This window comes from Camelus bactrianus, chromosome 24 (genome assembly GCF_048773025.1).
Source record: "Camelus bactrianus isolate YW-2024 breed Bactrian camel chromosome 24, ASM4877302v1, whole genome shotgun sequence".
Classification (NCBI taxonomy): Eukaryota; Metazoa; Chordata; class Mammalia; order Artiodactyla; family Camelidae; genus Camelus; species Camelus bactrianus.
In genome coordinates, this window is record NC_133562.1 from 9,886,034 (window position 1) to 9,913,857 (window position 27,824).

General features: G+C 35.5%; 1 protein-coding gene across 5 annotated transcripts; it reads left to right on the plus strand.

Annotated features, from left to right (window-relative positions):
* Window positions 1-1,642: 1,642 nt before the first annotated feature.
* Window positions 1,643-26,608, plus strand: IMPACT (impact RWD domain protein). 5 transcript variants are annotated; one of them, XM_074352178.1, is made up of 12 exons: window positions 1,643-1,807; window positions 2,891-3,019; window positions 4,195-4,247; window positions 5,433-5,495; window positions 11,279-11,364; window positions 14,381-14,503; window positions 16,380-16,432; window positions 18,475-18,548; window positions 21,780-21,870; window positions 23,177-23,311; window positions 24,033-24,068; window positions 24,615-26,608. In XM_074352178.1, exons 1-12 carry the CDS (start codon window positions 1,772-1,774, stop codon window positions 24,669-24,671), a joined length of 936 nt encoding a protein of 311 aa, XP_074208279.1. In that variant the 5' UTR covers window positions 1,643-1,771; the 3' UTR covers window positions 24,672-26,608. The 5 variants fall into 5 exon arrangements, with proteins under 5 accessions (XP_074208279.1, XP_074208280.1, XP_074208276.1 ...); XM_074352175.1 differs by having other exon boundaries at window positions 1,646-1,807; window positions 16,335-16,432; XM_074352177.1 differs by having other exon boundaries at window positions 1,648-1,807; window positions 16,335-16,432; window positions 24,033-24,121.
* The last annotated feature ends 1,216 nt before the right edge of the window (window positions 26,609-27,824 follow it).

The following is a 27,824-nucleotide window of genomic DNA, read 5'->3' on the forward strand; positions in this document are numbered from 1 at the left end:
TGACTATTCTTAGCCTCTGCTTAGGCAACTGCTCAAAGTTCATATTAAGTAGTCTTTATCAACTAAATTGTCTATAAAGTCTTGCTTTCTTCCAATATGTTCTGTAAAATGTAGGCTGTCTGTTACACTTTTTGCTTCAGTGATTTTCTCCTCTTTCCAAAGTGCTTTTTTGCTTATCTTGAGTTTTGGGCTTTATTCAGGGTTCTCCCTATGGGCCACATGCTTATGCATCAGAGAAATAGGGAAGGTTTTGTTTTGTGCCCTCTAGCAGAAAGAGTAACTTCTGTTTGGAGTCTGAGCTCAAAAGATTTAAAGGCTCTAGCAATGAAGAAATAGAAATTAATAGAAAATCATGGTTGTAGTCTGCAGAAGGTAAAATACACTGGGTTGATACATGTGGTAAGAAAGAGGTACTAATAAATAAAGTGGATATATTATGCTTTGTTTAGGTTAAGTTGTGCTGAACTTTTTTTCTGCTACATTTTAACGTTCCTTAAATGGGCCACAATTTTTCTGCCAATATTTCTTTCTCCATCTGGAACAATTTCCTTCCTTCTTCAATTAGCTAACCTCTACCTGTTCTTCTATAACTCAGTTCAAACATTCTCTGGAACAAGAAGCCCAATAAAATTTGGAGAGATGGCTGTTCTTTGTACTATTAATAGGACTTAATTCTAGTCCATTTAAATATTGATTCATTTTAGTTCCCCCACATCTTAGCTCTTTAAAGGCAATGCATGACATCTAAATCTGCATCTCCAAAGTTTAGCACAATAAAAACCTAATAAATATCTGTTGAATTAATAAATCCACAAGGCTTATACTAGAATCCCTTCAAAGTAATTCAAGTGGAATTCTTTACGGGTACTCCAGACTTGAAGTGTTTCAAAGGGGAAATAAAACATGCCCATGGATAAGAAACACGGGAGAAAAGATGTAATATTTTGAGTTTGTGTGTGTGAAGAAAGCGAGACAAGAGGGAATAAAATGCCTCTCAAATGACATAAAGTGACTTGATTAAGTATCTTGAATAAGGTGACTACTGTAAGTCACAACCAATATATTGGGGGCAGGTGAGAAAGGACACAAACAGATTCAATTTCTTGGACATTGAAACAATGACCTTTCTGTTGACTGGCGTTTAACTACTGTCTTGCACAAAAGTTGCTCCCAGACAAACTGTCCAAGAAAACCAAAGAAAACTATCACAACAGCGAGTGGGTAAGTTTTTCTGCACGCTTTCAAAATTGCCTCTGCCCTCTCCTGTTTTTGGTAAATCAAACCCACCGTTGCCCAAATCAGACAAAAGATCTTAAAACACTAAAAAAAAAAAAAAAACCCTCCAAAAAACCAAAACCAAACCCTGCTTTGAAATGCAAAGACGAGTCCCTTCCTGGGACGCGGCGGGGAACCCGACTCCGGGGGGTTTCCGATGGCGCCGAGGCTGAGCAGAAGCCCCTAGCCCTGGCGAGTTTCAGGAGCAGAGCCGTCTAGGCCTCCAGCTGGCGCTCGGGAGGAACGGCGTTCCCAGGGTGGGGCCAAGAAGGAAGGGAAGGGCGGGCGCGAGGCTACGGTACGGAACCCCTAGTGCAGGGAGCCCCTCACACCACCTGTCCGCAACCCGGAAACAGATGTGGGCCGCGCGGCGTGGCGGGGTTGCGGTTCCGGGTCGGGCCGCACCGCAGCCCGCGCTCCGCTCGCTGCCGCAGTGCCCCGCCCCCGCGCTCCGGACCTGGGCAGGCGGTGGCCGCCCGGCGGCTCCCGGGGCCACATGGCTGAGGGGGACGCAGGGAGCGACCAGAGGCAGGTGAGGCCCCGGCGGGGCGCCGACCTCCAGGCTCGGCTCGGCCTCGCCTCGCCGCCCCAGGACTCCTTCTCCGAGGGGGCCTCTGCTCGGGGCCGCCCCCGGTCCCGCCTGCATCGCCCGGTGCCGGCTGCCGGGCATTCGCTCCGCCGCGTTTCATTTTCCCGGCGCTTGCTCTCAGCCGATCGCTCTCCGGCCTGCCGCTCCCGAGTGTCGGCGGGGTAGGCCTGCCTCGGAGAGTGTCATCGTCAACCATCAGCACGCGACTGAGCAGCTCCGGGCCGGAGGCAGAAACCTGGGTTCTGCTCCCCACCCTGTCCCCTCCGGGTCACCTTGGATGGGCGAGTTAAGAACCCCGTTTCTGCCTTTGCAAAACGGGCAATAATAACACAGACCCTGGAGTCCCCTGAGGGCCCACTATATCTTACTCATCTTGGCGTTGAGCTTTCCCCTGCGCGTGGCTCACGTGGGCGATCTTAAAGCTTTTCCTACTGGGCTGGAGGATACAATGAGATGATACAAAGTTAAATGTATACTTTGCTTCCCATTTTCCCCTTTAGATCCAGGTATTATTTTTTAAACCCGAAACCAAATTAATAATTTCCAAAATGTTTCGAGCGTTTGATTACCAAAGAACAGAAATAACCACCCAGCCTCGTGCCCAGATTCAAAACAAAAACGACGGAGATCTAATAGGAATATAGGGCTAATCTGTAGCAACGCGGCTGATGAGTGGGGGTGGGAGTTACCTGTTAAAAAGAGAAGGTGGAGCAGAGAAAACACGTCTGTCCTTTTACTTGTGAAGCTCACTACGGGGTATGACAGTGCATATATATTTTGGCTTAGTAGTGGTCAAAAGCACAGTGATATAGTAGCAAGGCTGGTGCCAGTAATTGCAAGAGTGTCTGGCATCCAGAGAGTACAACATGGTGACTGGCTGTAAAGAATGTGTGGCATTGTTCACACAGTGATCCTTCATACAAGCTAGTGACGGTAATTGCAAATACCTTATAAAGCTGTAAGGAAAACTCAGGTTTTTAGGGTGTGCATTCGTTGACTTTTTTCCCTCCCATCAACCTCTTTCAGAATGAGGAAATTGAAGCAATGGCAGCTATATATGGCGAGGAATGGTGTGTCATTGATGACTGTGCCAAAATATTTTGTATTAGAATTAGCGACGATATAGATGACCCAAAGTGGACACTTTGCTTGCAGGTATTTTTTCCCCTTCTCTACAACCATTTTCTTTTTTCTTTTTTTAACTTTACTTATTTACTTATTTTTACACAGCCATTTTCAGCTTACAATATTGACTCTATATGATTGACTACTATTGTGTTTTTCTAATGATTATTCTTGTGTGACTTGTTCTGAATTGTCTTTTTTTGTTGATGGCATTTGTTAACCACTGATGATCTAAACATATGGGTAATTAAATCTCAGATCACTTTCAAGTTACACTTTCATTGATAGCCCCAATCTTTCCTATCTCAAATATTTTATTTATTTAAGTGTTCTTAATGTACCTTGGCAGACTTGAGTTTCACTTCCATTATCCTGTCCATTTAATAGGAGAGGGTCTAAACCTGGGGAGATAGCTAAAATTTAAGAGGAAGAATAGGTTAGTAATTGAGATGGTTTATAGAGTAGATACTTATTTCTTACTTATCTTTTTAAATAAAAAAAAAATTGGGGGGGGCAATTAGGTTTACTTGTTTATTTTTTTAATGGCCAGGACCTTGTGCATGCTAAGCAGGCACTCTACCACTGAGCTATACCCTCACCCCTGATACTCATTTCTTTATTAATTGGGAATCACTTGTGGCTAGGATAAATAAATGAAAAGGTCAGCTATGGTTTTCTGTTTTGAAACTTATTTTGTTTATGACTGCTGATACTTTCAACATAAATGCTAAATTGAGTTTTTTGTCAGTATTTGTTTATAGTCATACTGATTTGAAAAGAAACGTGGTTCTCTACTGTTAGTTATTTAAAGTATTTAATAGTATTTAGTAGGCTTTTAAAAAAAATTTCTTAAGAATATCTGGAACAGTGTAGTGCTACTCTATTCATTTGGGGTTAGGGTGTAATGCCTCTATTTCAGTTTTTCTTTTCCTTTTGTCTTTGTCCTCCTCACCCTTATTTTCTAAATTTTCATTGCTTTTATATTTTCTTTGCATATAATGATCTCTTTCTTAAAAAACTGGCATCATCATTAAGGTAGAAGCATAAATATGAGGAGGGAATTCTCTCCTGAGATTTAACAAAACAGTGGTTTTGTTTTCTAGTTTGGCAAGTTAGTACTCTGTCCAGTGACTAGTCTTTATAAATGTAGTTATTTTTGAGCCACGATGAAGTGTAAACAGATTTGTTTTTAAACTGCTTTGTAGGTGATGCTACCGAATGAATATCCAGGTACAGCTCCACCAATTTATCAGCTGAAGTAAGCTATAATTCTACACTTATATTTTTATAAAAAGATTATGCTTTAAAAAGATTATTTCTCTATACTGTACAGTGTTTTTATATAGAATATCTTTCTTAACAAAATGTATATAGAAATTAAAAACACCTTTGGACTTGGTATAGAGTACTTAAGTAAAAAAGTTAAATTATGTAAGAACACATTAATGTATGCCACTCAGTATGAAAGAGGATCACAGGGTTCATAGGGGTAAAATAGCTGCAGAATTGTCTTTAGAGATGGGGAAGGAAATCTTCCATTTACGTAACCTAGTAATCTAGAAAGCCTGGTCTGTAGAGTTTCTCCTAACCTGGTTCTGCTGAACTCGCCAGTTTCTTGACATGCCTCTGCCTAAGCTGGGCTGCCTTCCAGGAATCATCCGTGGTGCCTGTGGTGCTTGTTCTTTCCATTCTTGTCCAGGTACCATCTCAGCAGCCCAGGCTTAGTCTTAATGAGTCATGCCTGCTGAGTCCAAGTAACCTCTGATCCACCTTGCCTGCTTGACCTACTAAGATGTATAAACCTGTGCAGATGGAATTGCATTAAATCTCAATTACTAAAATGTCTATCTACCAGTGGGATTATTTTTTGTGTGTTTTAAAACCAGAGCAATACAATTTGCTATTAATAATGGTTCTGTAATTTTTCATTTTTTTAATTGAAAATGAAAGATGCGATCATAGAATACTTGTCAACATTAGTGCCCTTTTCAGAAAAAGTTAATTTTTGTACAGTCACGTGGCAACCAGCTTATTTGTTGGAATTGTTTTTAAGGCACCAGTTAGAAAAAAATTGAGAACTCTTGATAGTGTGGCAAATATAGTGACTCTGGAAATTTATATTCTGGAACTTATTCTGCCACTTAGGTAAACTTGGGCAGATTTATGATATCCTATGAACTCCCCTGTTTCTTAAACCATATTTTAATTGAATAATGTCAGTGTTAGTTTCATCATGGTTTTCTGGGAGGACTACATGAGTTAATGCCAATGAAAGCATTTTGGAACTGTATAGATTTATATAATACAACATTTTAATGAAAACAGATAATTTTTTTAAAAGTTAAATAAAAAAGATCAATTTGTGATTTAATCAGTATTTTCTCTTCAAGATATAAACACAATCTTTGAATAATCTTCTTTATTGTGTTTTATTTAATCTTAGTGCTCCTTGGCTTAAAGGACAAGAACGTGCGGATTTATCAAATAGCCTTGAGGAAATATATATGTAAGTGATAGATGATTTTTTAAAAAATTCTATTAGTGACTCTATTGTGGGCTTTTGTTGGAACTGTGATATGTTAAGGTCTTTTCTAAACTTTTTGTTAAGCTGCCTTTCCATTAACAAAAAGGATGCACTTGAAAGATTGGTTATATAATTTTATATATACATTTGATTTGAATTTTACTTACATACAAAAATACATTAATATTTAGAACCAATAGCTATAAAAACACTTAACTTATAAGGGTAAATTCAGATACTACGCTTATTTTGATATGCTATGTGGAATGAAATTTGTAACAGCAGAATCCTAAGCAATTATTCATTAAATTACTATATACTTTTACTGGTAATTTTCTTGTATTAGGCCATAATACTGAGGGTCTGTTGTATACTGTATTTTTCACTCTTACATTCATTCAACAAATAGTACATGACAGGCATTGTACTAGATCCTATACATACATAGTTAGCAAAACCAGAAATGGTCTCTGTTTTTATGGCATTTAGAATTTACTGGCAGAAGAGATATGACTCATAATATCACAAAAATGAGTGTAAAACTGTAGCTGTGGTAAGTTTTGTTAAGAGAAAGGTATTAATGTGCAGTACTAGTTTGAAAGTTAAATTATGGTCAGGGATGACTTGGTTGACTTAAAAGCTGAGTAGCTAAGTGAAGGTCAGGGATGACTCGGTTGACTTAAAAGCTGAGTAGCTAAGTGAAGATGACTCCAGTGAAAGGCTGCAGCGTGCGCAAAGGCTCTGTGTCAAGGAGCTTGGCACATGTGAAGACACAAACTAATGGTGGTATGAAGTGAGAAGAGAGGGGAAGAGAGAGAAGGGAGCATGGTAGGAAAATGACGTGGTGAGGTAGGCAGGGACGTTATGGAGAGTCCTGTAGGCCATGTTGAAGATTTTTGTCTTTTTCCTAAGACTCATGGGAAGCAGAGAGGGGCTTTAAGTGCTGTGATGCCATGATAAGATTTTCATTTTGAAAACACCCTTCTATTTCTGGGTGGAGAACTGATTGGAAGGGAGCAAGAACAGGTGTGGGATATCAGTTAGCAGGCAGATGCAGTAGTCCAGAGAAGATATTCTGTGATATTTAGTGATTCCATCATCCTCAGCATTTAAGTATTACTTGTTTTCTCAATGAAATGTTTTCTGATACCTGTCCCTAACCTTACTGGCCACTCTACCTTTTGTGCCCCCAACAAACTTTAATCTTTTTTTATGCTTATTTACCAGTGTATCTCCCCTCTTAAAGTAGAATGAGATATACTGTAAATTGCTCACCAAAGGTATTGTAATTGTACATCTCATAGTCATTTTCTTTTCTTATCTTCCTTGATCTCTGTAATTTTGGGTGGTGTTGAACAGTTCCTCTTTCTTGAAAAACTTTCCACACTTGGTATTCATCAGTTAGATTTTTCTCCTGTCTATGCACAGTTTCATGCCCTCTGAAATGGCTTTCCATTTGCCTTTTTCTACCCCAAAAGTACCCCTCCACCCTTATTAAGAGAGTCCCTCCTATAGGACACAACTTGCTGTTCTCTGTGACTAGTTCACTTGAGCTGTTCAAGAGTTAGGGAGGACCAGAAATTACAAATCATGTAGATGTGAAGCAACCTGACATCTTCAGAGCTGAGCAAGTAGTTTAGCATGCCATGAATATATACTGAGGTAGGTGTAAGAAGAAAGGACCTGTAAGCTGGGATATGGAGTTTGGAAATTATCTTGTAGGCTCTGGGCATTTTCGGAAGGGGTGATATAATCAGGTTTGGTTAGCAGTGTGGAGGGTGGTCTGTGAAGAGTGTGAAAGGAGGGACACCACAGGAAGAGCAGTTAGTAACTTGGGAGGGAGACAGTGGAGACCTTTATTAAGACAACAAGAACACAGGGGAGAAGAATGGTCCGTTAAAGAAGTACCTAAGAATAGAAACTAGGATTTGGTGATTGGGTAGATGTAGATTAATTTGCTTATCATACCTTATTTTTGTTTAAATATTTTGCGTATGGACATTTTGAATATATGAAAATAATTATTTTAATAAAACAAAAGGTAAATAACAGATTTAAAAATACTTTGAACATTATACTAATTGGTGTTGAAAATAAAAGGGATTAAATTTTTTTTTAAATTTGAATTTATAATGGTCCATTTCAACAATACTTAATTTAAAATCCAAGAAAATGATTATTTTAATTTCCCACAGCTCTTCACATTTTGATGTATCATGAAGTCTTAGATTTGGAAGTTGGAGAGTGAGGCTTGTCAAAGCAAAAATTGCACCGGACCAAGTTAAACAGGCAAGGAAGACTTTCTTCAAGACTACTGCAATAGAGGAGAGAGGCAGAAGACAGTCTGAACTTGATTTCCTGAAACAAAAGGCAGGGGTGTTTGAAGGGCTGGGATGAACTGTAGGAAAGTACAGGAGGATGTTGGGGGGAGGTTGGTCAGTGAGTGTACAGCATGTTGTTACTTCCTGAGTCTGCAAGTGTGTTTCTCTGTGATTAGGCCATCTTTGTTTGCAGATTGTTGCTCATCAGAAGTTAGGCTCCTGCCCTCCCACAGAGACTAGGAGATAGGGGCACTGTCTTCCCTGATGATTACATTTCAAAAGAATTGCTCCCAGGTCCATGAGAAAGGCACTCCCAGGTTCTAAAACTGACAAAACTTCTAAAAAGATATCCATACATCCCGAAGGAGCAAAGGAAGAATTTACAATGACAAGTTTTCTAAAGAAAATGCTCTAAGAAAAGGGAGGTCAGAGCCTAGAGTTAGGAAGTTCTGCCTGTCTGGGGTTTAGTCAGGCTGTCTTGGCCAGGCTTCTGGAGTCAGGTTTTGAAACAGTGTGGCCTCTCTGAGTGTGTTTTCTCATCTGTAAAACGAGGAAAGTAGAATAATATCATTGTGAAGATTAATTGTCATAGTCCATGGCATGTATTTTAGCACTGTATTATCGTAGCTCTCTTTTTTGTTCTTGCTAAAGGAGTCATCTCAACCAGTTTTGTCATTTTGAAAATGAGATAATGGAAATTATTCAGATCAAGTGATTTGTCTAAGGTCATACAACTGATTAGTACACTTCAGTAAATAGTTTACCCTTATGTCAACAAATACAAGTATTAGAGTATTAAAGATACAAAAATTAGAGCCATGATTAAAATGAGAGTCACAAGTAACTTGACTTTGTTTTGATTATTCTGGGTTGGATAATAGTTATTTAAGCATACTTAATCACAATATATCTCAACTAAAATACCAGTTTTTAATCCAGGTTGGTCTTTTACTCAATTTGAAACAAACTGTATTCTGGACTTTTTATATTCAGCTACTTTACCATAATTTAATTTCATAAATAAAAGCTTAGCACTTCACTGCATAATAAGTAGTCTTCATATTTTGCTCCAGTTCTTAAGATTCAGCAGACTTCCTCTAGGACCACTGAGAGAGAGAGGACTCCAGCTTTTGTCTGTTCTAATTTACTCAGTCCTGTGAGAGATTTCATAACAGCAAAGGAAAAGTTTGAAAACCACCAAATCCTAGTCTATAGTTAAAAAGACATGAAAAATCAAATATACCTTAGTAAAGAAAAATATGAACAAACTATTGTCACATGAGAAAATACAAATACATCAGTAACAACAATAGCAACAACAACCCACTAGATAGAACTTTTGGGTCCAAGAGAAAGGATAATTTTCATTTTCTTCAGGAAACCTTTCACACCCACTACAACTTCCTTACACTAGATTTCAGTAAGTCTTGTTAAATGCTAGGGAAGAAAGCATTTGATAAATGATGTTGGGCAGAGTGCTATTGTATGCTATTCTGCGGGAAGCCATGGGCCAGAGGAGAGGAAATTTGGAGTTCAGGTTTAATTCTTCTTTATTATTTGGAAAAATTACTTACTAATTGTGGAAATTCTTCCAAGGTGTTTTCTGCTTCCCACCTTCCCTAGTCCCCTAACAACAACAAATCTGAATGGGACTATATATATTCACAGAGGGATGAATTTCCTTTCTCAAAGGGTGGTTGTAAGGATTAAGTGAGGTAACAAAGCATTTTATACATGTCTTCTATAAAGTAGGTGTTCATTAAACACTAGATATTACTGTTACTACTTTTGATGATGGTGGTGTGATGAAGTCAATGAATGATATCAGGATATGGAGACAATTACATACAAAACTGTAGATTTGTAAGGATGATAATTACAAACATTGAGACATGAGGCCCAGTTTTCTCATTCACTTCCATACCCCCAGGGCTGCACATGGTGCTTGGTGTATAGGTGAGGGCTTTAAAGATCTATTGAATGAATTAAGAAAGGTCCACTTGAAAAGAAGCTACTTTTGTAAAATAAGACAAGATACTACTGTAAATCTGTTTTATAGATGAGGAAACAGACTCAGAGTTCAAGTGTCTTACTTGCCTAAGGGCACAGCTGCTTGATAAGAGAGCAAAATGCAGTGGTTGACCTGAGCTTTGGAGTAAGTCTGTGCTCACATTCTGACTTTGGACTTCTTACTGCTTATAAGACTGTCTTAGACAGGTTAGTTGATCTCTCTAGCTCTGTTTTCTCATCCGTACAATGGGGAAATAAGACTTGCTGTTTGAGACAATTAATGAGCATTAAATGTGTTGATCTAGATCATGTACTTTGGTCTTAGTGTACATTCAATACATTTTACCTTTCTCTGTCTATACCTCTAAATCTTTTACTGAAAGGAGAGGATGGGATTGGAAATTGTTTAAAAGAAACTCAAACAACATTCTCAATTTTTTAAAACTTTTCCAGTTGACTTTTGCTTTATCCAAAAAAGGCAGATTACCAAAGAACACAGGGTCATTTTAGTGCTAAGGAATTTTGGGTGAGATGGGGAGGATTTGAGGGTACAGAATTGTTTGAAAACAGTGTTGTTTTTTCCTGTATGCTTGTTTTTAAAGTTTCCTTTGGTGGGTGCTGATGAGTGGTGATAAAGAGAGATAATGGTTTTAAGGTCAACTTTTAGAGGAAGGAGGTAAGGTATTATGAAGTAGTGTGGTGATTTCTTTAAAACATACATATTAAAACTTATCTAAAATTACTGTCATTCCCTAAAGAGTAGATACTTGGGCCTTTATTTTATTGCTGTTGCCATCATTTAACATAACTCTGACATGTTCTTTTTCTCAGTGTGCCTTTGAGATGGATTTAATCATCTGAGGCAGCCAAACAGTTATTTGGAACCAGAATGAATCAATTTGAGCAACAGAATACTTTGTTGAAAACAAAATATGAATGTAAAGTTTTGCACTGATTATCTTTTAAGTCTTGTAAATTGGCTTTCTGAGGGATTTTATCAGATGATTTGTATTCTTCTTTGTTGAAATTAGTATACCAAATAAGTGGTTTGAAATTGTTCAAAAAGTTCAGAAAAGCAAGCAATGATTGGACATCAATACTGAAATTATATTCACTGATAGAAACTAAATCACATTTATATCGATCTTAATTTATCCAGTTCAAGTTCAGAAATTTCCTTTCTCCTCTTTGGTTACAACTCTTCTGCTTATTGTAAGTAAGCAGTGTTAATTTGGGAGCCAGTTGGAATTTTTTAATGTTGATATATTAAATACTCATCTATAAATATTAGTAATCTCATGTTTTTATAAATTTCTTTTTAAAAGTGGTGGCTAGATTGCATATGATTTCTTAGATTCTAAATATGTCTATATTTTCTTAAATATGAGAAGGAAATGTTTTTAATAATAATTTTTCCATCTGAATTTTGTTTAGACAGAATATTGGTGAAAGTATTCTTTATCTGTGGGTGGAGAAAATAAGAGATGTTCTAATACAAAAATCTCAGATGACAGAACCAGGTAGGATTCAAAAATGTTATCAGTGCTCTTTTGATTTACAGTAATTAAATTTTTATGTAGATATTCTAATTGAAACTTTTAATGAAAAATCTATGCTGTTTTATAGTTTATATATGATAAAATATGTTTCTCCTGAAAGTTTTTTACTTATGTAATTATGATAATTTCTTTCGATAAGGTTTAGCCTCTTTGGTTGCATATTACTGTAAACTCATAGAAATAGAATTTAATGGATAAAGAACTTAGGTCAAAAATCTTTGCTTTCTTTGACTACGGTTAAGGTAATATGAACCATGTAACATTCTTCATGAATTATTAGACTATATAAGTTAGACATTAGCTTCAAATGAGTGTAGTGTTTATATAAAGAGAACTTTGGAAAACACACTGACCAATATTTGGGATATAAAAATTGACGTTGAAAATTGATTTTTTTAATTGAGATGTAATTCACATGTCATAATTATTCACCCTTTTAATTATTCACCTATTAAAATGTATAATTCAGTGGTTTTTAGTATATTCCAAACTTGTGCAGCCATCACCACTATCTGATTTCAGGACATTTGAAAATGATACTGTGCTTTATTACTATTAATCTTTTATTTAATCATTAAGTATATAACAACATGGAAATTTCTAATGTTCTCTGTTTACTTTGTTCCACTTACCACAAAGGCTTTTGACAGGAAAATAACTCTTCTAAGCCTGATTTTATTTTCAAATAAAGTTTTATTGTTATGTAGTCTATTTACTAATTTTTAGACGGGTTATTTACAGGGACCAGTTATTGAAGACGCCCTCATCAAAATAAGTATACATTTAAAGTTGATAGTAATATATATTTTTCCAGAGCATTTTACTATTTTTCTATAGAAGCAAGTGTTTTTACTGCTTCCGCTAAAGTTAAAGAGATAAATGATACGAAGATATTCTGGTCATGGGACAATCTGTTTTGAAGTATTTTCCTTAACTTTTAATGTTCCATGTTCTGATTTTGCAGCATTTCAGGGCATCTGAGAAGAGTGGTTTCAAAACAAAATTGATTTTTGCCAATCCACCATTCTAGAGTGTGGGATAATTGCAAAAATGGAATTGATACCGGTAAAAATTTAGGACTCCAAAAAGTTTGGGATCACTCAATTATTAGAAAATTTTAAAAATTATAATGATCTTAAAAATGATATTTTCCTTCTCCCAGCTATATCCATAATTTAGTTTAGCCACTCTTGAGATTTGAGAGTTATTTGATTTAGGTTGTATAATTTATAAATTAAAAAAATTCTGTTTGGGATTTTTAAAATCAAAAATTGTTTTTGTAGACTTCATATTAAAATGGAAGAATTAATAATTCTGAAGTACAAATAAGGTATAAGATAGTGTTTGGTATCTCATGAGAATTTTCTTCTCCAGGGTACTCACTTGACAAGCAATTTATTTTTATTTTACTATTACTCTTCAGTACAAATTTATTATTTATTATTTCATTTTTTCTACTATAGAAATATTAAATTTTAAAATAATTATATACAACTATTTAAACTTTAAAAAAATTCTGAACTAATTTTGGACTTACAGAAAAGTTGGAAAATAGTCTCATATCCCTTGCCCTGCTTCCCCTAGTACCATCTTATATAAAGTATAATGATCAAGAACAGAAAGCTAACATTGATATAATATCAACTAAGCTAAAGAGCTTATTTGAATTTCACTAATTTTTCCACTACTTTTCATTCTGCTGTTTAGGGTCCTGTCCAGAAATCTATGATGCATTCAGTTATTTCTCCTTACTTCCTTCTAGTCTGTAAATAGTTCCCCAGTCTTTCCTTGACTTTCATGATCTGACACTTTTGATGAGTACTGACCATTTTGTAGAATATCCTCAGTTTGTGTTTGCTCATTATTTTCTCATGATTGGAGTAAAAGTAGGCATTTTGGTGAGAATACCACAAAAATGATACTGTCTTCTTTACAGTGTATCATATCAAGGAGTTCATGGTGTCATTATGTTTTATTATTGTTGATATTTACCTTGATTCCTTGGTTAAGGTGTTATCTGCCAGATGTCTCCACTGTAAAGTTACTGTATTAGTTCAGGTTCTGTAGAGAAACAGAACCAGTACTAGGTGTATATATTATGTGTGTGTGTGTGTATGGATGTATGGATGTATGTATTTACTTATTTGTAAAGAGGAGGAGGGAAAAAGAGAGAGAAGGGGGAGAGGTTGGGGGGAGGAGGGAGAGAGAGAGGAAAAAGAGGGTGAGAGAGATACTGATTAACTGATTTGAAGGAACTGGCTCACGAGATTGTGTAGGCTAGCAAGTCCAGAGTCTGCAGGGTGGGCTGGCAGGTTGAGACCTAGGGAAGAATCGATGCTGCAGCTCAAGGCTGAAGGCTTCGTGCTGGCAGAATTCCTTCTGTCTCCGTGGAAGTCAGTCCTTTTTCTTTTAAGATCTTAACTGGATGAGGTTCACTCACATTATGGAGGGTGATCTGCTTTACCCAAAGTCAGTGAATTTGAATGTGAATGCCATCTAAGAAATACCTTCACAGAAACATCTAGAATAGCGTTTGACCAAAATCTGTGTACCACAGCCTAGGCAAGTTGACATATAAAGGTAACTATCAGTTGCTGTCTTTCCCTTTGTAGTTGTTAAGTATCTTGGGGGAGATACTTTGAGGCTCATGTATATTATTTCGTGGGTTAAAATTCCATACTATCATTATTTTGTTGCTCAAATTGTTCCAGGTTTGGCCTTTAGAAGCTCTCAGATAGGTTCCTGTGTTCTTTTTAGAAGGTCCCAAATTTTTTTGAGTATGTCTTTACTCTCTGGAATCACAGGATATTCCAGGCTTATCTTGTATTTTCCTTGTCTCAACCCTGGAGTCAACCCCTTCTCATGGGAGCTCTGGTCCCTCTTACTAAGAATGGTATTTAGAGACCAAGACTAGTGATTTCTTAAGTGTAATTTCTTACTGTCTTATGATCATTCATCATGTCTCATATCCACTTAGGCCCAGATGTAAAGAAGAAAACTGAAGAGGAAGATGTTGAATGTGAAGATGATCTCATTTTAGCATGTCAACCAGAAAATCCAGTCAAAGCATTGGATTTTGGTATCAGTGAAAGTCAGACAGGTATGTTATAAGTTTCTTTTGAGGAAAGTGGGATGTTAGCATTATAAAGTGTTCTGAATGGTATAGTAATTTAGTAAACTCTCACATGTGAGGAAATATTTATTTGTAGAGAACTGGGTTTTTTTCCCCTGTCTCTTGGCCATTTTTGTATTTGCAAGACCTATCAGAATGGTGAGGGAAAAACAGAAGTTTGCTTTTTTTTTTTTTTTTTTTTTTTGCTACTAATCTAGAATTTTGAATTAGTGGCAGGAGAAATTAAAACTAAGAAAAGCTGTGTTAATATTTCCAATTCACATCCTGTTTTTATATTTCTATTTTGGAATCCTTAGCTGTCCCTGATGTCTCAGAGTTAAATTTTAGTCTATACTCACAGATTATAAGTATAATAATTAAAGGTGCAGTCACTGAATTAAAGCTAGTAAAATGACTTTAAGAGTTTAGTTTTTGCTTAAGCAGATCTGTTTCATCATTACTTAATATTCAACTTATGAATAGGCTGACGTGATAAATCAGTTCTATGTTTCTATCAGAAAATATGTTCCATTTTAGTATTTAAAAATTTTGAATGATACTATTAGTTTCCTCAAGTCTTTAAAAAACATGATAGACGAGGGGGAACTTTTGGAGTAAGGAGTCTCCTATGCCATTATATAGCAGCTTTTAAACAGTATCACGAAAATTTAAAGTTCTTGTATAGTGTCTCAGGACTAGTAGAAAGGGACAAAGAGGAAATGAAGGAAAAGACACAGGATAGCTGCCCCTGTTTCAGTCTAAGTAGCTTCCATTTTATTCATTCATGTATTATGGATTTGGCATAAGATCTCTTTTGGGAAATAGGATCCACTATTAAAAGAAAAAGTGAAAAATCAGTCATAAGAAATAGCATCCAGTTCGTATTAACTTTAGTGCTGTATTAGTACAGTGCTCACAGTGGTTCAAGAGGAGAACCCTACTCGGGGAAGGTAAAACATCCTGCATAAACCTGGTTTCTTGTCTTAGTCCTGCCACAAACAAGTGCAGTGATTTTTTGCAAGTTATTTAAAGTCTTCAGAAACATTTTTACAAATATAGTTGAAGTGTTTCATCAATTAGAAGGCAAACTGACTTGGTAAGTAAGATTCAGCAGATCAGTGAACAGAAATAGGAAAAAAGTTAAATTCTTCTCTTCTGAATAATTTTTCGTCCTAAATGAGGCAGGTGCAGTAGCTAGGATGGTTGATAAGTTTCTCAACTAAGTTAAGAATAAAACTTATGATTCTTAAGCTTGTTTAAAAGGCAGAATAACTGGAAATCACATTACTTGATGGAATACCAACTTGTTATACTGTTGACATATTCAGTTCTATGAAGTAGGAACAGTTTTATTAGCTGAAGACATTATATTACAGCTATACAAAATAAAGTCATAGGTTTTCTAACCCAGAGGTCCATCAACTGTAGAGTAGATAAGTATGTTATGGTGTATTAGCAGCTGTCAATCTTTTTGGTCTTAGGGCCCCTTTATACTCATAAAAATTAGGTATTACACCAACTTACACTACTGAAACAATCCAGGATTTGAGTCCCAATCCACCATTTCCACTGGGTGACCTTGGCAAGTGAAAATCATTTATAAGTCAAGTAGTTTTATCTTAATGTACAATATAGTGGGAAACTTTTTACTAAAATTATAATTTAATTTTAAAGGACAACTATTGCTGGTTATTTGAGTTGATTCACCATATAATTTACATCTCTTTCCCCACTTCCCTCCCCATACCATTGCCAATTTTTCAGTATTTGAATGTAAAAATTTAAAAAATAAAAGTAATATAATTCTTTAAATTTATAGAAATAGAAGAGTTACCTCCGATTGATCATGGCATTCCTATTACAGACCGAAGAAGTACTTTTCAGGCACACTTGGCTCCAGTAGTTTGTCCCAAACAGGTAAAGTTACTGTGTCTGGCTCACTCAGATGTTGTTTTTCCAAAGTAATTAAAGTAAATGGTTTTGCAATATTATCCTTGGTTTTACTGTTGTTTAATTTTCATGTAAGAAAAAAAGTATTTGCTCATTTTCTACCCCCAAATTACTAGGGATCACAGAACATTGTTTCTGTTTATCACTGCTTTCAAAATTGTATCTAGACTTTGATTTTCAAAGAAGAAAAACCCATTGTGGTAGTGTAGAAAATTATGGTGCTTAATAGCTTGTTAAAAAATTATTTGTCCTATCACGTGGGTCAAACTGAGTCTGTTCCAGTGTTGCCCAAGTAAGGGGACAGTGGACAGATTGGTTGAACCCAATTCTTCCCAATCTGAATTCCTTTTCCTATCTGCTTCTTGATCTTAGGTCACCTGATTTCCACCCAAGGATATCAGAATGGTAGACCTTTCAGTCAAAAATGGTATTCCTAGGTCTTTGTCTTTCTCACTCTCTTTTCAGCAGAATCATTTTCTCCTTCCTTGCTGCTGTAATCTAGCCTAAACTTTATTAATGTAAGAGACAATTTCAGTATGCCTATAAAGTTAAATTAATCAAAAAGTCTCATTAGCTTAACATAGATTTTAAGCATTAAGTCTCTTCCCTTTGGTCTCTGCAGCTACTCTACTGTCTAAGTTCTTCTGAAGCCCTGACCTACAGGGATATAGTTCTTTGCACAAGGCTTTTCACTCTCTTTTGGTCATTGGAAGAGGAAATTCTTTTCTGCATTGACTGCAGTCAGGATAACAGCTTTTGGTGTAGGCTTCTGGGGGCTTTTCTTTCAGGAACCCTATTTTGTCCTTGGCCATTGCTCATATTCTTGTTGCTAAGGTCCTCCTTAGACATTGTTGTGAATCTTTTCATCCTGGATCATTTTTCTGCTTTGACTATAATTCTGATTATAGTCACTTAGACTTTATCATAATTTGTGAGAGCTGGGATAAATCTTAGAGGTCAATGACTACTTTATTTTACTGTTCAGGAATCTGAGAGTCTGAGAAACAAGATTGCACAATTTTTGATCCAAGTTGGTCTCCCTGACTCCAGCTCAGTCTTCCTTACCTCCAGTATTTCTTCTATACTCCTTGCTAGTTACCTTCCTGAAAGATCTGACCACATGTCATTCCTCCCCACACACCTAGTCATCTTTGCTGATTTCTATTGGATACAAGTAAAAAATTTCAACTCATTATACAAGGCCCTTTGTGATATGACCCTGCTTTATCATTCTGATACATCTTCTATCATCTCATTCATACTCTAAGTTTAGCTACAGAAAACTGTTGGTCACTTTCTGAACCCTTCTCTTTTATGTCCTGCTAAAGTTGCCAGATAAAATATAGGATACCTAGCTAAATTGAAATTTCAGATAAACATTATTGCATGGGATATACTTATAATAAGAAATTATTTGTGGTTTATCTGAAGTTCCAATTTAAGCATCCTTTGTTTTTATTTACTAAATCTGGTAGATTTGTACATGCTGTCTTCTCTGAATGGAATGGCTTCTGCTTGTCCCCTCTCCCCTTTTCCCTTTTGATGCAGAAGAATTGTCACTTAACTTTCAAAACCTGGCTCATGTTACCTCCTCATATAGAGAGTTTTGGTTTTATCACATTTGGAACATATCATTACTATACACCTGTCACATTGGATACATCTGTTTGGTAAATTTGCAGAGCTCATTTCTAGAAATTCTCATGTTTTCGTTTAAATTTTTCTACATGGGGAAAAAATTCTATATACAAATACCTTGGACAAGGTTAGTGCTTAAATATTTGTTGACAACTGGTGCTTAAAAATACCAGGTCTATCATTTTTATACCAATTGAGCGTTCCAGTGTCTGCCCCTCAGATGAGGAGAAAACTTTGGAAATGGCTTTTTCAGATTCTTTAACTATTTCAATACAACAGTATATCTGTCAGTATGCTTTAAGTTTTTTTAAGCATTTATTTATGGAACAAATAAAAATTATACATTTGTTTGTATTACTGCTATTTTTAAGGTGAAAATGGTTCTTGCCAAATTGTATGAGAATAAGAAAATAGCTAGTGCCACCCACAACATCTATGCGTACCGGTAAGTGACCATCACAATTCTAGGAATGTGCGATTTGTAACAAATGGGGGAAACTGATGCATGATTTAAAAAACAACAGCCATTATGTGTTTTTTCTTACATTATAAAAGTAGTATCTGTAGAATATTTGGAAACTGTAGGAAAAAAAGAATCATAGGAAAATGCAACTCTTTTCTGCCATTAAATTAACAGATACTGTGAAATATTTTCTTTCCTGTGCAGTTTTCAATGCTTTACTCTAGTATCCAGTTTTTTTCTAAATGTAACAGAAGCATTTTTCCATGTTGTTATAATCGCTTTATAAACATTATTTTAATGGTGGTATAATATTTGAGGCTCCAGACCACAATTTAACCATTTCCTTTTTGTTTTAGTTTTTTTTTCCCCACTATTATAAAAAATAGTCCTGTGAACATCTTTGTATGCCTTTTGAACTATTTCCTCAGGGTAGGATTCTTTTTTGAAATGAAATGTAAGTATAATTTAAAAGGAAAAAAGAACAGATTCCTAGTAGAATTATCAAAAAGTGTGAACCTTTTTGAAACTCCTGATATATACTGCCTTTCTACATACTGCCTGATACATACAAACTTTCTAAAGTTTTTCTTTTAAACCAGTTTATGTTCCCATTAGCAGTGAATTTAGAGTGGCTTCTTTCACTACGTATCTTTTAGTTTTGAATACAAAGTTTTTACACAAATCTCTGCTGATTTGTTAGTAAAGAGATGAAGGTATATTTTTAAAAATATGCAAATTAGTACAGACTTAAAAGTATAGCGTTTAGGACTAAAATAAGTCAGAATATAGACATAGGAATTTGGTGCAAATTTAAAATGTGATTTAGACTGTTTATAAAATCTAGGCTATCTAAAACTCAAAAATCTGTAAAAAAAATTCATCATTTTGGATAGGTGAGTTTTTAATATTACTAAGTCACATCCCTTTAAGTGCCAAAACTTACAAAAAACTATTTGTTATGTATTTCCCTACTTACTAGAGTATCAGTAGACAGAATTTTGATGTTTTCTTAATGAGTTAGGATAATCAACATAAAAATTTGAGATTTGCACATATTAACTACTACAAGTAATAAAAAAAATTTTCTTCTGTATAGCACAGGGAACTATATTCAATATCTTATAGCAACCAATATTCAAAAAGAATATGAAAATGAATATATGTATGTATATGACTGAAACATTATGCTGTACACCAGAAATTGACACATTATAACTGACTATACTTCAATTAAAAAACTATATGTATGAGAGATTAGACCGTGTTTGCTCTCAGTGGTTAGAATGTGCTGTAAAAGTATTAATAGGTACCATTCATTCATCCTACATATTTCTTGTGTGCCTACTCTGTGCTAAGTACCTGAAAGTTAATTCTAATTATTTTAGCAACTCTGCGACTGTAAAGAAGTTAACTTTTTCAATCACAAAAGTTGTTAAGTGGTAGAGCTGAATTTGAGAATCTCATTTCATTTATCTCTTTTTATTCCTTCATGGCTGTGTGGCTGCATTTTCAGTAGTCACTGTACATGATGTTGATCTTAAGTTATCAGAAAGTTAAATACTGTGCCAGATACTCTATTACAGGCCCCAGAGTGTTGGTTTTTAAGTTCTTGAGTATATTTGCATATTAATGCATGATCAGCTGTCACTTCTCACAGATGTCAGCATGACTGTAGGTAGCAGCCCCTCCAACTCACCCCCTGGTAAAACTGATACTTGGGAATGAAGGAGCTTAGCTTGTCAGAATTGTGGGTCAGATAAGACTAGAAAGGCACAAAGTAGAGGCTTGAAGGACTCCACAGGGAGTTAAATTAGTAACTATTATTTGGTGCATGGACTTTGTACATGGAGTGTTGTATATTTTGAATGCTTAGGGCCCTTTTAAGGTTACTTCCTTGTTCTTGGGCTGTTCCTGCTTTGGAGTTATGGGGCATTCTTCAGGCTACTGGTACACACAGCTATCGGCTGCTGCATCATTATCTTCCTGGCATGTGAGGAAAGGGTTAGTGAAAATATCCATGGTACTTTTTTTTTTTTTTAAGGCTAACAGTACTGATTTATATAGTCAACTTTTTTCATTTCTTCCATAAAATCTTAGTGTGTTAGATTATAATTACAAGCCTAATATAAACCAACCCCTGACTCCTTTTTGCCTTAAATTTGCCATATAAAATTTAGTTTAATAGTACTAACTTTCTTGTCTTCAAATGAGGCCAACTCTAGAGTGTGGTCATAGTAGGTGAGCAGTAAATATTTACTGAATGAGTGAATGGATAGCTGGATTGGTGGATGGAAAGATGAATGAATGGATGTGACTGCTATAATAAAATAAATCTAATCGACTTAAGTGTATGCATAAGGTAGTATCTGGCTTTTTGTAGCCATAGTCAGGAAGATGTCTTTGCTACCTTTGCCTAGTCCTGGATGGTTCCACTGGCAGGGGCCTAAGAAATCCATCAGACGGCATACTTAACTGGCACTGTTTTCTTTTTATATCTATACTTATTTGCCAAGCTTCTTCTACTACAGCGTAGCTCTACATTATTATTATTCCAAATGCTAACTTTCTAGATAATTTAAATGGGTAAAAATACCATGATTTTCCTCTGATACTAATAACTATCCAGGGGGAAATTATAGAGAAAAATAAATCTTACAATTCTTAGAATGAGGAAGATAGATAAATGCTTGGTGGCTAGAATAAGATGTTAGGAAAGCATAAAGGGTTAATTTACATTGGTTTTATCACCTCCATCTTTTTTATATACTTTTTGCATTTCTTTCACTAGTGCTTGGGCTCTCTGATGGTGGGAGTACACCACTTATCTTTTTATATCATTTTATAGTGCCTAGAATGTAGAATGCTTACATACAGTATGGTCTCAGTAAATGTTTTCCAGTGACTACTCTCTATAATCTTGGCTTCAAGATTAAATGGAAGAAGTGTCAGATATGTAAACTCACCTTCCCATAATTGTAGCACTTCTGGTTTAAAGGAGGCACCCTTCATTCCTAGCTTTCCCAAATATAAAAAGTGAAGCATACTGGATAGTAAATCATCAGTGAAAAGGTAGCTAACATATAGTTCAAGAAGGATTTTTAAAAACAAATATGCTGGTTTTGGGAGTAAATTGATGGCACCAAGTATGAAGGAGTAACTTTCATTACAATATTTCAAGGTTTCAAAGTATAACACTGTTATATGTATTTCTAGAATATACTGTGAGGATAAGCAGACCTTCTTACAGGACTGTGAGGATGACGGGGAAACAGCAGCTGGTGGGCGTCTTCTCCATCTCATGGAGGTAAGTCTGAGTTAAACCCTGTTAATCCTGTTTTGCGAGCCATAAAATTTCTCAACAAATCAGAGCTCCATTTAGGAATAAATAAATCTATAGACTATAGACTATATAATATGAGATGTATTTGGTTTTATTAGTAGTTAATTTTTAAACATTGAGAGGTATTTTTAACCACTGGATATGGGGCAGAAAGCAAAGGGTTAATAGCAAGTGCTGTGCTTTCAGGCTCTTTCAGTCATAGACAGAAGATTATCTTCAGCTCTGGAAATACTTACCCTTTTTGTTTCATGACAGTTTCCTCCCCTCTATTTTCTCTGTTTCTGCCTTTGCAAAACTCCTGTTAGTCAGATACTGGACGTCTGGATAGATCCAGAACGTTTCTTTTTTTTAATTAAGTTGTCCATCCCATTGCCTTACGTTCTGAGACGTTTTCTTGACTGTCTTCCAAAATTTCTATTGCATTAAAAATTTTTTAGCAACCATGTATTTAATTTTCAAGAGTTCTTTCTTGTTCTCTATTTTCCCCTTGTCATAGTGTGCTATTCAGCTCTTACGGATGCTGTATCTTCTAGAGTTTCTCTGAGTATACTAATTAGTTCCTTTTTTTAGATGTTTTTTCCCTTGAATTTTTCTTGCTCCATTTTAGTTTGTTTATCTTGTCCTTTCTCTTTCATGCTGCTGGATTTTCTTCATCTGTCTGGTGATCATTGATTGTTCATTAATTTTAAGAATGGATTGTTTTTTCCCCTAAGGTAGTTGCTACAGTTTCTTCTGCTATTGTATGTGGAGGTTTGTTTTCTAACCAGGCCATTCCCTTGATAGGAACCCTGTGTGGGTCAGGCCTGTAGACTGGTGGGCTTCACATTAAGGGCAGCATTTGACAAGTGTCAAACTGAGGAAGACCTCACTGGTAGGCTCCAGTGATCACTCACGCAGCCCCAGTTCTCTCTAGTGGTTTGTTCAGAGGCAGGTTTTGTGTTGCTCTTGGCCAGTGGGTAAAAAGCTGCCTAAGCTAAGCTATTCTGGTTGAAGTCACCAAGAACTGGAATCCCACCTGCATGATCTCCCCTTCACTCTGCCCAGTGGCCCCGAATTTGGAATTACAGGACACTGTAGAGCACAGTGTTTGTTTTCTAAACATTCTGTCCCCCGAATTGTTACTAATCTCACTCTGCTCATTCATGGTTCTGCCATTAAAGACATGGGGAAATTTTATGTGCAATTCTATATATGGGTTTTTCATTTTCCTTTAAAACTCACATTTGCACCGGTCTATATATGTATATAAATATGCTTCTGAACATCACAGATTTTGAATGTGAGAAATGTCATGGTGGTGGTATCACGCTGGTATGGAGGGATTCTGCTAGGACCTGATCGCTTTAAACACATCAACAACTGTGCCAGAAACATACTGGTGGAGAAGAACTACACAAATTCACCGGTAAGTGGCTACTGATAGAAACATCTAGAGCTTCTTACCACTGCCTGTGAAATTTAAAAAAAGAAGAAGAAGAAAACTATGAATGAAACAGAATGAGTGAGGTGCATTAGAAAAACCTCTAGACTAGGAAACTGGAGACTTTCAGGTTTTAGTCAGTACAGTGTGATTGACTAGTTGTGGGACCTTGGGCAATTACTTCATTTCTTCAAACCTTTATTTCATAGATTCATAGTTTTATAAAACCAATTTATACCAGTTAGTCTCCACTCCCTAAAATTGAGGCCTATAGATGCTGTAGCTAATGCCACAGTGAACTCGGTGTTCTTTAAACATCTATAAAATTCTAACATTCTCTGTTAGTGTCAAAGCATATTCCCTTCCCCCTTGCATGATGCCTTCTTCCTTTAGACTCTGAGTTTTTTTTGTTTCATATTTCAAATGTGTTCGTATCTATTTTATTTAAACTTTGCTGCCTTACTTTGGAAAGTGGACAAAAGATTAAATAATACTGAAATTAGTCAAACAATCCTTTAAATAAATGTTTTCCTTGATTATCCTGGATTGTTTTAAAAGTGTTAAAATAGGCTGTAAAACAGAAAGATGATGCATATGTAAGCAATTATACTTTGACTATTATACATATTCTATATGACTAGATTTAAAATTTCTAAGCCTTCATATAAATGTAGGGAGATTCTACACTGATTTATGTCTTTTTCAGGAGGAATCATCTAAGGCTTTGGGAAAGAACAAAAAAGTAAGAAAAGACAAGAAGAGGAGTGAACATTAATACCTGAAACTATATGAAAGGTTAATTTGCCTATAATTATATACAAATTCCACAGTCATCAAGGAGTATATTGTGCAGAGAGAGGATCCTGCACTGTTCAAGTCAGCTGATTCACTGTGGACACCAACATTATCTTTTCTTCTTTGGTTATATCATCTGCCAAAAATAGAGAACTTGTGATATATTCATGTGTGTTTCAGGCTGATTCAGAAGAATTAATTTGAACTTAATCACTACTTCATCTAATTTTAGGACGGTAACAGTTGCCCAGGGCAGTACCTGAATTAACTGTCCATTTCAGTACATGTCAAGTGCCTTTGTTAGGTGGGGAAGAAGTGTCTCTAGGGTAAAAGAAATACCTGATTTCTTGTCACCAGGATTCTCATTTTGTTAAATGAATATTGCCTTTTACTGCTCTTTATGGCTTATTGGAATAGGGGCTTATTGAAGATTGGTCTTATAGAGTGTCTTCTGTGATTTTAGTATGTAAGTATGTCATCTTTCATTTTATAGTGTTCATCATGGCGTAATGGATTAAGTGAAAATCCTGGAGTATCCATCTACAGTTAAGTGCTGAAGTAATAATTCATCTGACATTTGTTAGCACAAGTGTTATGCCTCAATTTCTGTCTCAAATTGGTGATTGTGAAATTTCAAAAAGTGATTTTCTAGCCTCTGCTTCTTTTGTTTAATTCTTGTAATGTTAAGCAATACGTATGGTGTGCCAGTATTCTCCTCCCACCCCTGTAATGTGTTGGTGTAATCTTCTGGTTTCTTTTAACAACCTGGAAATACCTTTCTTGTGATCTTCATTGAGGAGTTAGAACCATGCTAGAAGCTGTGCTGTGCTTAATGGGACATTCATAGAATGGGGTAGAGGTGGCAGAACAGCACTGGTGCAGGGCAAGGGTATGTTGTGCAGTTATGTAAATGTGGTGTGTTTCCCATCCACACTCCAGCTATCTTTCTCAACTCCTTGACTTGGTGGAGAGAAGGAACAAACTTTTGGAAAAACAGAAACTCCCTCTGTTTTTCCATTCTTATGAAATCTTCCTTTTCATCAGTGTTTTATAAAATTTTCTTCTTTCATCTGCAAGTTGTGCAATTTACCTCTAGGCATCTAGACAATAAATATATCTATGAGATATAACAATAAGTCTTAACTGTTCCCTTTCAGATATGATTGCAAACGATTATTTAAAATTATTAATTGGCCATAGATTTGCCTGATCTTCCTTTCCTAACAGAGGGAACAGAAATAAGGAAACAACTTGGGATGGTGCTGGAGCATAGAAAACTTCAGAGAAAAATGGACAAAGGCATTTTTTCCTTATTCTCTGATGTTTTACCTTTAAGAGATCCAAATCCCGACTTGGTATTTTTAAGAATCTAGTAAACAACTTTATACTAGGATGGATTCTGAGAAATAAAATCTAAATTATATTTGTTGTAAGTGTGTTTGATTGTTGCTTGTTATCAAGAGTCATCAGAGAATGACCTATATTCGTTTAAAACATTTACCTCAGAGTCCATGAAAAAATTAAGTACGTTTTATGTATTAACTGGTAAAATAATTAAAGAAGTTAAGGACCATTAGTTAACATTAAAATAATTTCACAATTTTGGCATGTCAAAATCTGTGAAAGAACGTATAAAACAGTAAGAATTTGGTGCTACAGAAAAGTAAGTGCGAGTTAATTATTCTGCAACACCAAATTTGAATTTCTTTCACGCTGTTTTATCTAACATTTATTTAGGTCTTTATAGAAAACCTTTATGTCTATGATCTCATTTTCCCGTATTAAAAAAAAAAACTTAACTTTTGCTTCTTTCATTTATCAACGAAATTTTCCAGACTAAAAAACTCAAATCTCTTTTGCCAAAGTCAGCTGGTAAAGAGCGATCTAAAAGTCTCCAATTCTGGAACCTGAGTTATTTGACACTCTGCATTATGGACCCCTAACTAATTATAGTATCTTTTTTGTCTCTTTAAAATTTCTCTCGATTAGAGGGTTTTCAAATTCTTCAAATAATAATATTCTATAACCAAATCTATGCTGTGGCATATTTTATAGTATATTGTATTAGTTAAAAATATTCTCTATATGTCAGTATATAAGAGCAAGTAACATCTACTTTTTAAATGGGAATAGCAGTATGATTTGGAGATATGTATCATGAAACAGAGCCTGTTTGAAGAGAATTATATCAAACTAATCACAACCAAGGAAGAATAGCATTAAACAGATACTGCCTGGAAGGCAGGTAAAATTTATTGGGAAAACTGTATAGTCATCTGTAGTTCCACTTTCTAGAGACAAGCATTACTAACATTTGGTATGTACATCCTTCTATTTTTTTCCTATGCATGATTTTGTATATATGGCTATTTTTCTTTCCATAAAAATGGTATTAAACTGTATATACTGTTTTGTATCCTGCATATTTCATATAGAAGTATATTGTTAACATTTTCCCATGTCAATAAATATTCTTCTATGGCTTAATTTCTTATGGCTACATTGTATTCTATATTCTGGATATAACAAAACATACTAACTAGTCCCCACTTGTTTCCAATTTTTAAGTTTTTTACTATTATAAACAACTACAAAAAATGAAATCATTGTATACAGATTTTTGTAAGTATCTCTGATCACATTCTTAGGAAAAAATCCAGAAATGGAGTTTCTAGGTCAAATGTTTGCACATTCTAATAGCTCAATTGATTTAGCCAAATTGTCCTCTAGAAAAAATTTCTCAGTTATATCCCCATTAGCATTGTATTAGAATATACTTAAAATTCCAAAGATGTGGGAAAATAGGCAGTCTGGTAGGTAAAACCCAGTATCTTTTTTTTTTTTAATTGATCTTTTTTGTTTTGAAATAATTACAGATTCACAAGGAGTAAAAATATTCAGCTTTCCCTAACAGTAACATTGTACATAACTATATTTACCAAAACCAAGATATATATTCTGGATCCAAGTTCTTTGTCAGGTGTGTGATTTGCACTTAACCTTCCCCCAGTTTGTAGCTTGTCTTTTCATTCTTTTAACAGTGTTTCTTGCTGTGAAAGTATTTAACTTTGATGATACAATTTATCTTTTTTTTCAGTCATGTTTTTGTGTTATGTCTAAAGACTCTTTGTTTAACCCCAGGTTGTGAAGGTTTTCTTCTGTTCTCTTTTCAGAGTTTCATGTTTTTCATTTATATGTATTATCCATTTTAATTTATTTTTGTGTAAGATGTGAGATTTAATTTGAAGTTAATTTTTTTCATTTGGTTGTCCAATAATGGAAGTGACTAATTTTTAAAATCAAACTTTTTACTGATGAAATTTTTACAAAATAAAGTTATATAACCAGCATTTAGATGGAGAAAAGGTCAGTACTAGCACCCACAACCCCTCTTCATCCAGTCCAATCATTGCTGCTCTCCTCCCTGCCAAGTAACCACCTCCCTGATTTCTGATACCAGAAATGAATTTGATCTGTTTTGACTTATACTTGTATAAGTGGAATCACACAGTATGTACCCTTGTTTGGGCTCCTTTTGTTCCAACGTTTTGTGAGATTCATTTGGGTTGCTGCACATGCACTTCTTTCATTCTTACCACTGCATAATATTCCACTGAACGAACATGAGCTTTAGTGTCTACTGCCCAATGGTGTGCCGGTAAGTTTTTAACAACTGGCTCTAGGGTTGGTGCTGATTTATAAT

Coding starts and splice junctions, on each gene's coding strand:
- IMPACT (XM_074352175.1), top strand. CDS start 1,772: ATGGCTGAGGGGGACGCAGGGAGCGACCAGAGGCAG. Junction 4,248..5,432: donor CCACCAATTTATCAGCTGAA/GTAAGCTATAAT, acceptor ATTTAATCTTAG/TGCTCCTTGGCTTAAAGGAC. Junction 5,496..11,278: donor AGCCTTGAGGAAATATATAT/GTAAGTGATAGA, acceptor AATTTTGTTTAG/ACAGAATATTGGTGAAAGTA.